Here is a 12,177-nt window from a genome sequence, read left to right on the forward strand (position 1 = left end):
TCGAGATGTAAAATGCTCATCTTGAGAAAAACCTTGGGAAAAAAATTGAAAAACAAAAGGAAAGAAAACTGAAATACTTCTGCATAGAAAATAACATTATTTATTGAGGTGAAAAGTGAATGAAAACATTTTCATCCAGAGGCTCTGAACTGGAAGGGACTTTCAGAAATCAGGCACAGCACAGTCCAGCTCTCTGCGGTACGTGTCGGCTTATCCACCCCTGGGAGACATGAGCAGCCGCAGGCGTTGCGGCTATCCTCCGCCTGTAGCCTTTCTGCTGATGAACACAAGCCTCGCAGCTTTCCCCATAAATATGAATTGCTCTTTATGAAACGGTGCCGAGGTCTTGGTGGGAAGGCTGCCTCGCTGCAACGGGCGTGGGGATGCTGCTCCCACACTTGCCAAAATGAGTGCTCGTGCCTGGCACCTCAGTGCTGCCCAGGCCATCCCCTCCCAGCGCTGCTGCAGCTTCTTTTCTTTTCTTTTATCTTCTTTTTTTTGTGTCTGTGCTCCCCAGTTCGACTGAGGGCTTCGGCGTAGCGGAGAAGATCGTGCTGCTCACCTTCATCTCTGCCGTTATACTGATGGCCATCCTGGGGAACCTGCTGGTGATGGTGGCTGTGTGCCGGGACAGGCAGCTCAGGTGAGCCCACCCAGCCAGCCACCGCCTGCCCTTCCGCGGGCAGGCACAGGGGAAAATCCCTGCCTAAAAAGCCCCGTGCCCGCAGCCGAGAGCATAAACCGCCACAATGAAGGATGTCTCTCGCCATGCATTGCCCACGGTGATGTCAGACTCTCACACTGGCCTCTGTGCATCCCCACTTGGATTTACATCATGGTGGTGGGATCATTTCAGTATCCATCCTCTACATTTTTAGCACTCTGGATGTCAAAAAAACCAGATAAATCGGTGAAAAACAGAGCTAAGCAGCAATTCCTTGGAGAAGCAGGTTGGCCTCTACCCCTTTTCCATCTCAAATTTCCCGACAAGCCCATCAGAAAACCATGCAGATCAAGGTCCTGTTGCAGTTGTGCCGCACTGCCACAACTTGGCAAATGCTGCCAGTGATTTGGGGGGGTCACAGGCAAAACTCCTGTCTCGAGGCTTGCTGCTGCCCCTGGGAGTTGTCAGACCAGCCTGAGGAGCAGAGCGAGAAATTCAACAGCCTCTATTCATATTCTGCGTGGGATTTTTAATGGATTTAATTCTATTTTATTGTTATGATTTAAAAAGTACTCTTCGAGTTAAAATTACAGCTTCAGTCTAAATTCTCCTCAGTGCTTTCTGGAAGGATTTTCTCAATTTACAAGTTAAAACAAAATCCCCCTCCTCCACCCCAAACTCTCCAATGCAAGCTGTGAGGCTGAGCCACAGGCAGAGGCCTGAGAGCATCTATTTGCCTTTTCCGTGTGAGCAGTAAGATATGTTCATGCAGAGAACACAGTGGATATGCAGCTGTAGATACCAGGAACGAGCGAAAGCTGACCATATAAAGTGAGGAGTACGTGAGAGAGGACCTTTCAGTGTGATGGAGCAAATTAGACCCAATCACAAGCTGAAATCTCTGTCCACATGTAGAGGATGCTGCACTGAAACTATTCCACCCTAATTTTGTGATCTGTCTTGCAGGAAAATCAAGACCAATTATTTCATTGTTTCCCTTGCCTTTGCGGACCTGCTGGTGTCAGTGCTGGTGATGCCGTTTGGAGCCATTGAGTTGGTTCAGGACAACTGGATCTATGGAGAGATGTTCTGCCTGGTCCGAACGTCCCTCGATGTCCTGCTCACCACAGCGTCAATCCTGCACCTGTGCTGTATCTCGCTGGACAGGTATGAACAGAAGAGCATAGAGAATAATTATGGTTGCTTTAAGTTTCTTTGGTGTTGTTGCTCATCAGCAGTAGCCAAAGTGCAAATATGAACCTGCTGGGAACCATAAAGCAATAAATATCTCTCAGTAGCTGATTTTGGAGAGAGCTCTCTGAATCCTCATCAGTGTAGAAAAACTTTGAAAGGAATGAGATTTATATCAATAGAGCAAGCCAGGTTCCCAGCTGCTTTGTGGCACAGCTCTGTTTGCTTTACTGATCAGACGTGGCACAGTTTCTTCTTTAAAGTAAAGAAAAGACACCTTAAAGATGTATCCAGAGGAAAGACCTGCAGCTGTCGCAGATGGAGGTGCATCATGCACAGGACGTTGTTTTAGCAGGGACGTTGCTCTCCGTTACGATGTCAGGTGTTGCTCACTGCCAGGGGCTGCAGGGGAGGCTTGGCTGGTGCAAGGCTTAATGTGTTGTACTGAGCCCCGTCTTCGCAGGGACCGAAACACTAAATTATCTGCCTTTCTCTCTCTTGTCAAAAAAATATTTGACATATCTTTCAAGTGCTATCAGAACTGCTCTTCCTACTGCTAGCAGCCATACGGGCAGATGAAAACCGATATTACTAAATGACGCATTTTGGCATATATTACTAGATTATATGGAGAAAGAGCAAAAAGAGCAACCCCCCCATATTTTATGGGCTGTTTTTCTAAGGCATCCATCTGCACATCTCCACTAGTGACTGCTAACAAGGAGGCAAATAAAGCTGGTGAAAAGGATGCATAGGCTTTGTGGGAGATCCTAAAAACTTCCTTTTCTTTGAAAATTTTCTTGTGAAATTAAAACGAAGCCAAAATCCTAAACAATTTATGGCAAACAATTCCGTTTTACTGTTGTCTGCAGTTTTTCAGGGTAAATGGCAGAACTTTGCATACAGAATAGCACGAGTTTTTCACAGGATAAATACTTAGAAGAAAACATTTTGACCAGCTATTCTAATAAGCAATATTTAGAGCTTTCATTTGAGTTCTGTGCAGAGATTTCAGTACTTTTAAAAATACTATTACTTAGTATTACTAATATGGCCAAAATAACCATAATCATTTTCATCATCATGACAACTGATATTTAAATAGCATCTTTCATCCAAAGAGTCTGTACCCAGCCAGACTTCAAAAGATACTTGATTAACTTCTCCACTGATGGGCAGCACTCCTTTTTTGTGGGAGAGGGGCACCGGCACATGCAGTATTGTATCCAGAAAGAAGCTGATGTGCAACAGCTACAGCGTGTTTCCTTATCTGGAAGTTTAGATGGCTGGAACACAAATAGGAAGCTCATTATCTTAAAAACGTTGACAAATTGCCACTTTGAGCCAATTACCAGTAAAGCAGATGTTAGGCACTGCGCTCTGGATGTGGCCTTATTATATAAAATGTTGGGGTTTGATTCTCCAGGCTCTTAATTAAACGTAGGGGGTCGTGTAGAGAAGGCATCGGGAAGGGAAAATGTTGTTTTCCTCCCTCCCTTTCACCCCCTGATCTCTGATACCCGCAGGGGATGGGGAACCCCTGTGTGGGGCACACAGAAGGGAAACTCCCCCCTTTCTCCTGTCTATGCCACCCTTTGCCATGTCATGAGCTCTTGCTCCTGCCGTCTGTCCCCGTCGGTCCCCATGCTCCCGGTACAGCCTCGCCTGGGGGTGGCGAAGGGGTTGGGGACAGCCTTGGGACTATGGCTGTCGAAATGCGTGGCTCAGAGTTAATTTTTCAGGGATACAGAACAGAGATCACAGTTTTGTACAGGAAGTTTTTATGTAAACAGACCTGAGGCAGAGTTTGCAAACACCCAGCTCAGTAGAAGGAACTGGAAATGGAAAAAAACCCCAAACAAACAAAAAAACCCTAAAAAGAGATGGATTAGATTATTCTGTACTAAATGAAACATTCAGAGCAGAGTGTGAACATCTGAAGAGGACTACAGCTCTGCTCTTCCTTCTGTGCTCTTTTATTCTCTGGCCCAGGGAGTCTTGAATTTTCTCTGCCAGATGCAGAGCTGCTGTAGCAAAGGGTGAGCGTCGCTGCCTACAGAAACACATCGATGGTTCCCCTTGTTGTGGACAGAGGGAAAGGGGGAGCTGAGTCTGGGGACCCCCACTCCATCCCCCCATCCCAAGCCAATGCTTTAATCACTAGAATAATACACAGAAGAGAATGGCTGTCTTGAACAAAAGCGGGAGCTGTAGCCGTGTTTTGGAGGAGACTAATTCTCTAAGGTTGTTCCACATGTGTTCTGAGAAGGTTTTGGGAAGGTGCAGCGCTCCCTGCACTTGGGCCTAAGGGTGACGGGCATTGCACTTGAACAAGTCCCATATCAGCATCACTCCATTTAAGTGGCTCGGCCTTCTGTGATAAAATTACTCTGCTTTTAAAGATTTCTGCTTACTAAGTGTGTATTTGAACCTGTTGCTTGTCCAGAAATTCTTCCTATTTCTTCAGGATTAGAAAGATTCTTTAAAGTAGAAGGAAAAATAGACACACACACACACACTGGCTAAAAAAGCCCAACATCCACCAACCTTGGTGCCAAACTGATCAAAAAAAAGTGTTTATGGCTCTGAATTTGAAGGAGCTGGAGATAATCTTAAGTGTCACAGCAAAAATTTTTTTTCAGAAAATGCCTGTAAACTTCTTCCTCATGAATGCTCTGACGGAGAGAAATCCCCCAATATTTGCCATCTACCAAGTATCGGCCATGTTAGACTGAACATCAGTCAAATTGCTTGAAAAGAAGCCGAGTTATTACTGAGTGATGGGTGTGCTGAAAACCTCTGCAAGTTCAGGGGTGAGGGAGCAGAGCTGCACCGTCTGGGATACAGAAACACAGCGGCAATTTTTTGACAGCTGACAAACCTGAAATTGCCAGATGTCGGGGAATTATTGCAGGACACACAAATGCTCTTTCTCTTTCGCATGTGATTACCATACATGTGCTGTTCTTTGCTCTCAGGCAGAGCAAGGGGAAGAGAAAACATTCTCCAAGCTGGTGGCTGGATGCAGCCTGACATGGATAATTATCGCAGCCTTTATCATTTGCTTGGTGCTTTCATGCCAAAGAATGACGCCTCTGCAGACTAGCTGCACAGCTGATCTAAACTTTAGGTAATTCTCTGGTAGTGTTTTTCTTGTTTCTCTTCTCAAAATGGCTTTATTGAGTGCTTGCTGGAGCAATGACCACCACACACAACACCATTAGCAGAGCATTAACAGCAACATCCCCAAGACAGGCTGCTCCTCTCCAAAGGCACTTGAATTTGCGATAGAAACTTTTCTCTATTGTCTAATCTCTGCAGGGCATATATAGCTCTCCTAGCCATTCAGTCTTGCTGTAGAAGTTCATCTTGGATGCTATTTTGAGTCCATGGGTAATCATTTGGAGCATTTTCACTGACATGAAAAAAGCCAGGATTTCATCTTAGACGTTTCAAAAGGTATATTTCTTCTCCCAGTACAAGAAGGCACAATTATGTTTGTGTTTGCTGACAGTGAGTGTCAGCTGAAAGAGAAAGCCCAAGATCTCTCTGTCTCATGTGAAGAGGAGAATCCCAAGTCAATTACGTGGCTTTCATCACTTTCTGTTTGGTCAGACACCTCAGTATGAATCTGACTGAGTCCCAAGACTACGGGCTTCTGGGTTCTCTCAGGACCAAATGTCAAGTTCAGACTACCCACCATGGTGCTTGAGACAGACCAAGGTGCCTCCTGTAGCACTGGACAAGTTCTCCTGAACTGCTGTAAATGAAAATATTATGGAGGTGGGTCAGTCCCTAGTCATATTCCTCTCTTAAAGCTGTATCTCTTCCTCTGATTGATTGACTGACTGATTAACATGATTTTCAAAACACAACTTAGTAGGACACCAGTAGGGTACTGTAGCCATCACTGAAGTTGTTTAACATCCACCTGGACATCATCCTTGAGCACAGAAACAGTCCTAACCTGACCAGGAATTTCTGTGCTAATTCATGAGCTCTTTTGTGTCCCAAACAGTCTATTAAAAAGACTTTCTTTCTTCCTGAATTACCACTGTACATGTTATTTTACGTTTCTGCAGTGCTTGCTCACTGGCACGGTCTGGCAGCCTGACTAGGTAAATCAGAAAACATGTTGTATAAAAGAATTGCTTTCCACCACACAAGCAGCAGACCCTGATGCCTGCAGATCCAAAACCCAATACTCCTTACCTGTCAACACTGTCAGGTCTAAGCATTAACAAAGACCAAGGACATTAATTTTTTTTCCTATTGGGCCTGTTTAATAAACCATTTTCTGATTGAAATGAAACATGAGGCCTTTCCCTCCATCTCTCAGAGGAGGCATTTGGGTGGAAGAAGACAGGGAGGACGCAGACATTTTGATTTTGGCCCTTATCACATCCCTAAGGACATGCCATGGTCTCCTCCTTGCTGCATTGTGGAGAATATTACACTTGTGCCATGTCCTGCTGCAGGTCACCTGGAGCTAGTGACAGTCCCACTTCACTCCTGTGTCCTTTTCGCAGAGATTAATTCGCTTTTGCTGCCATGAAGTTGGCTGCTGTTCCAAACCTCCTCAGCAAGCAGGACAACAGGGATTTTCAACACAGCTTGGGTGGAGTGGTGGATGCAGAATAGTAGATCCATTTTCCATACCAAAAGAAGGCTAAACCCCACCTTTTAAATCTGCCTTTTTCTCCTTCCCAATGTGCCAGCCCCTTGCTGTGACTGTCCTGGGAGTATCACTTTCAGGTGTGTTTTGGTCTGTGATCATCCTGAGAAGGGCAAGGAGAGAATTTTGACCTCACTTCACATCTGTGCTAGAGATGAAAAGTGAAAATATCCAGACTTCAGCCACATTTGAATAGATACAAAAATTTTCTAAATTCCACCTATTTCTTGAGCACTTCACCAATTTTTAAAATCCTCTTCCTTTTGCAGACTGAACTCAAAAAGTTGTGATGTTCCTGGTGCATATTAGTTAAAATGTGGGTACCTGACAGCGCAGTCTAATAGAGATTAATGACTTGACAGAATAACCATCGTCTAACCCAAATGAGCAGTGTGCCCAACATGTGCTGTTCACAGCAAGGATTTAACAGGCTAGCAAAGCCTTCTGATTTCCAGCTGCTGCACCAAATTTTCCTTTTGGGACTTGGACTACAGGCTTTCAAAGCGTATCTTGTCCTGTGCAAACATTAGTTGAGATTTGAAAAGACTTCCAGACAGTTTATTTTTTGCAGTATTCTGCAGTCATCTCCAAGCAACTTTCAGGTCAGCTCAAAATACTCACTCTGATATGAGTAAGAGCAACGTGTCTTTCTTTTCCCCTCTTGTCTGCAAAACCTCAGACCTAGGCTTTAAAGGTTGCTGGCAGAAACTTGAATTTCTGTGACAATTTTTGGTTGTTTTGGGGTTGTTTTTTTCTGCAGTGAGAACTGACTCCCAAACAGTGTTAAGAGGACAGAACAGATGAGAACATAGTGGTGGATGGCCCTGAGAGGATCAGAGCAGGTAGATGAATGCCTGGGTTTCTCGTGCAGGGAAGGATGACTCAGCCCATCGTGGAGCTGTTCTCCATCACCACTGCTTCACCCGTCCTGGCAGCGGGGTTGGAGGAGCACTGACAGCACTGCTTCCTTCACAGTGTTTTATTTAAATTTTGCTAGCTGTTGCCCTTCTGTTCATTCAGACTTTATGGGAGTATGCTTTTTCTAGCTGGTGTTTTTTCTGTGATTCATATATTTCCTGCCTTCTGTTTTATTTCAGGGCATACAACTGTGGGTTTTTTTAAAGCAACTTTTTTAAAGAATCTAATCCTCAGGACTCAGTTTGGAAAGTCATTCTGTTCAACATTCTCAGAAAGTGTTGCTTGAAAAGGCTTTTATTTGATAATATCTTGTATCTATTTCCATTACTGCCTCTGGGGGAAAAAAAAAAGCATTTAGGCTTTAATTCTCAAAGGGATTTGAGAAAATCTGGAGAAATCACCACAGGATAAACTGATCTTACCGGCAGACACAGGGAGCAAAGTACTGCAGAGACTTAGAGACACTCTCAGTCTCATCTGAAGAAGTGTTTTTCCAAGGTATCAGAGGTACCTCAGGGCTCACTGAATCCAAATTTTGCTGTCATTGGGTTATGCTTTTTCATCGTCTCTTTGGTATTCTAATATAAAAGAAAGATTTACCCTTGAATTATTTATTTATTGCATGTTTCATGCATATCTATCCATTCTTTGTGCCTATGCAATAAAACTAATTGCACTGCATATAAATAGACCAGGTGGCTATGATAGAGTCTCCAAATAGAGTTAACCTGTCAGGAAAGGCAATTTTCTTCTCCAATATTTGCAGTACAATTTGCAATGCAATTAATTCTCAAAGTCTTGGGGGAAAAAAAACAACAAAGAAACAAACAGGTCCTACACATCTGTATTCTTGGGCTTAGACGCACATCTGGCACCTCTGCTCTTCATGCAGCCAGAGCATCCTGCACCCTCTCTCCTCTTCCTCCAGCTCTCCTGGCTGCATCCCAGCCTGTGAAGCTTTCCTCCAAGTCTACATCTCTGCTGGGTACTAGGTAGACTGTTTGCCTGGCGTGTTCAAAACATTTGCAGATTTGCTATGTAACATGCAACAAAACAGACCTAACTCTGTGTTTGTATATTCAACACTAATCTTACTGGAATTCAAACATACCACATAATCACTGCTAAATAAAGGCTAAAGCAAAGCAGATGTATCCAAAGAGTGTTGGAGCACCAGAGTGACAGATGCTCATTGCACCATTTACAAACATTAATTAACATTAATGTACTGTTCAGACATCAAATTAGCACAATCCCTTGAGAGAGATGATGTTTTAGAGATTCCCAAACCTCGGTGCTCTGCAGCGGCAGTCTGTCTGCAGAAGAAGCCCTCTCCCTGCAGGGGGTGGGAGGGCGCGCAGGTGTGAGAGCATGTGCAGGGGGCACAGGAGTGGTTTGGTTCGGGTGGTCGCCGGCTCTGCCCGCCCTGCCTGCTGGCCCCTGTTTCCGGATGCTGCATCGCATCGCTCTCCGTGCTCGACTCTTTTGCATGGTGTTACAGCCAACGCAGCCGAGGCACAGGGGGGTTGACTGGCTCACCAAAGAATGCTTGGGCCATGGTGGAGCTCGAGGTCAGGAGCATGATGCCTTTCTCAAGGACAGGGAGAAAGCAGCTGCGCCCAGCTGTGCTCTGTGAAACATCTGCTGGATGGCCAGGGGCGGGGGGAGGTTATTAGTTGGGAGACTTATTAGGTTTTAAATAGCTATCAGTAAGTAATGATTAGGCAGTCAGCAGTCTGATTATATAACACAAATTCCAGCTATAGTTTTGAACCAGGCCATAAATCCCCCATGCCCTTTTCAGCTGGAAAGGTGTCTGATCTCGTACAGCTCCCAGTGCTTAGGTGGAGGAACAGAGAGGCAGCATGGGAAGGGGCTGAGCAAGGGCAAATGGAGACTGTCCACGAGGGCTGCGAGACACGACACGTAACTGCGGAGTTATCCCTGTTGGCACTCAGCTCGGCAAGAAAACTAACACGGGATTTGCAGAATTCAGGTCCAAGAGCATTAAGAAAAATAACAGAGCAGATGGTCATGGCACAGCCTGAGGGATGCACTGTCCTTTATTAATCTTTACAAACCCTTTAGAAATATGGTAATTTATTTTGCCACTGTTGCTTCCAATAACCCTCCACACACACCGACCCGCACGGGGACCATGAAGGAGTCCTCTATCTTCATTTGGCAACATACGTTTGTTTGTACTACTAGCTAAATTTATCCAGTTCCAATTAACTGTTCTCTTCAGCGTTTTTCTCAGTGTAATTATCTCAACACCAGCAGGCCGTTGTTTTTCTAATAAGAATTTAATTTTGTTAGATATAATCATTTTAGGACATTTTTTTTTCTGGACCACCGATGCATAACTTTGTTTTATTTGGCATAGTCAGAGACCATGGCTTATTTGCTCAGTGGGAAAAAGGAAAAGAGAAAGAGCTGTTCTCTCCAAAAAAAAGTAAAAAACTGGTTATGTGGAGGCCAGAATCTGGTTTCACTGAAATATCAGCAAAGCCAGTAGCGTTGTTTTAATTTCACACAGGCACAAATAAATTGAGATCCTGGCTCCTTAGACTTCGTCGCTTGGTCAGGGTTCAGCAGAAGACTCTGGTCCAGTCTGGATCAACTGAGGGAGAGCAGGAATGTGCAAAACCACACCCAGATGGGGGTTTTGTGGAGCACACCAGCATAGAGCTCCAAAACGACAAAGAAGGGGATTTTCCAAACTAGCCAAATCCTTATATGTAACTTATATCCTGCGAGAAGAAGCTTCTGAACTAAATGTCCTTGTTGCCCACAAGAGTTTTCCATCAATACAGTTCAGTATCTTCAGCGTCTGAGCTGGCTGCCTGGGGAGGCAGCCCCCGGGAGCCCCTCTGCTGGGCTCAGCCTCCTCCCAAGTGTTGGGTTAAGAGCAGCGTCTCCTGTGGTGGCAGCTAGTGGAGTTTGGCTCTCTCCTGTTGCGTTTCTTTGGCCTCTCTTTCCTCAGGAAATCAGATATGAATCATTCCCAGTTTGGTGTTTAAGGCATGGTTCAGCAGACACATACAGGCACAGAGCCTGTATGGGCATGGTTGTTGCACCCTAACTTTCAGAGAGAGCTACTAGCACCCACAGTTTTCCCACCCTCTTCATAGAACCATAGAATAGTTTGGGTTGGAAGGGACCTCTAAAGGTCACCTAGTCCAACCCCCCTGCCATGGGCAGGGACATCTTCAACTAGATCAGGTTGCTCAGAGCCCCGTCCAGCCTGACCTGGAATGTTGCCAGGGATGGGGCATCCACCACCTCTCTGGGCAACCTGTGCCAGTGCTTCACCACCCTCAGCATAAAAAATTTCTTCCTTAGATCTAGTCTAAATCTACCCCCCTTCAGTTTAAAGCCATTCCCCCTTGTCCTGTCACAACAGGCCCTGCTAAAAAGTTTGCCGCCATCTTTTTTATAAGCCCCCTTTAAGTACTGAGAGGCTGCAATAAGGTCTCCCCGAAGCCTTCTCTTCTCTAGGCTGAACAACCCCAACTCTCTCAGCCTTTCTTCATAGGAGAGGTGTTCCATCCCCCTGATCATTTTCGTGGCCCTCTTCTGGACCCGCTCCAACAGGTCTGTGTCTTTCTTATGCTGAGGGCTCCAGAGCTGGATGCAGTACTCCAGGTGGGGTCTCACCAGAGCAGAGTAGAGGGAGAGAACCACCTCCCTTGACCTGCTGGCCACGCTCATGAGGTTCACACATGCCCACTTCTCAAGCTTGTCCAGGTCCTTCTGGATGGCATCCCGTCCCTCTGGTGTGTTGACCGCACCACTCAGCTTGGTGTCGTCTGCAAACTTGCTGAGGGTGCACTTGGTCCCACTATGTCATTGATGAAGATATTAAACAGTACCGGTCCCAGTATGGACCCCTGCGGGACGCCACTCGTCACCAACCTCCATCTGGACATTGAGCCCTTGACCACTACCCTCTGGATGCGACCATCTAACCAATTCCTCACCCACCGGACAGTTCACCCATCAAATCCATATCTCTCCAGTTGAGAGAGAAGGATGTTGTGGGGGACCGTGTCAAAGGCCTTACAGAGGTCCAGATAGACGACATCTGTAGCCCTTCCCATGTCCACTATGTAGTCACTCCATCATAGAAGGCCACTAGGTTGGCCAGGCAGGACTTGCCCTTGGTGAAGCCATGCTGGCTGTCTCGAATCACCTCCCTGTCCTCCATGTGCCTTAGCATAGCTTCCAGGAGGATCTGCTCCATGATCTTCCCAGGCACAGAGGTGAGACTGACTGGCCTGTAGTTCCCCGGGTCTTCCTTTTTTCCCTTTTTAAAAATGGGGGTTATGTTTCCCCTTTTCCAGTCAGTGGGAACTTCACTGGGCTGCCACAACTTCTCAAATACGATGGATAGTGGCTTAGCAACTTCATCCGCCAGTTCCTTCAGGACCCACGGATGGATCTCATCGGGTCCCATGGACTTGTGCACCTTCAGGTTCCTTGGTTGGTCTTGCACCTGATGTTCTCCCACAGTGGGCGGCTCTTCATTCTCCCAGTCCCCGCCTTTGCCTTCTGCAGCTTGGGCAGTGAGGCTTGAGCACTTGCCAGTGAAGACCGAGGCAAAAAAGTCATTGAGTACCTCCGCCTTCTCCATATCTCAGGTAACCAGGTCTCCCATTTCATTCTGGAGAGGGCCCACATTTTCCCTTGTCTTCCTTTTATCCCCGACATACCTATAGAATCTTTT

General features: G+C 45.9%; 1 protein-coding gene across 6 annotated transcripts in view; it reads left to right on the top strand.

The window, feature by feature from the left end:
• Positions 1 to 12,177, top strand: part of LOC143166037 (5-hydroxytryptamine receptor 4) — a 152,669-nt gene that overhangs the window by 70,854 nt on the left and 69,638 nt on the right. For all 6 annotated transcript variants that reach the window (XR_012996360.1, XR_012996361.1, XM_076350043.1 and 3 more), the window contains exons 3-4: positions 518 to 643; positions 1,631 to 1,831. Coding sequence is in view for 4 of the 6 variants with exons in the window: in XM_076350043.1 (XP_076206158.1) it covers positions 518 to 643; positions 1,631 to 1,831 (327 nt within the window). In the remaining 2 variants the exon portion in view is untranslated. The remainder of the gene's footprint in view (positions 1 to 517; positions 644 to 1,630; positions 1,832 to 12,177) is intronic.

This window comes from Aptenodytes patagonicus, chromosome 12, assembly GCF_965638725.1.
Source record: "Aptenodytes patagonicus chromosome 12, bAptPat1.pri.cur, whole genome shotgun sequence".
Classification (NCBI taxonomy): domain Eukaryota; kingdom Metazoa; phylum Chordata; class Aves; order Sphenisciformes; family Spheniscidae; genus Aptenodytes; species Aptenodytes patagonicus.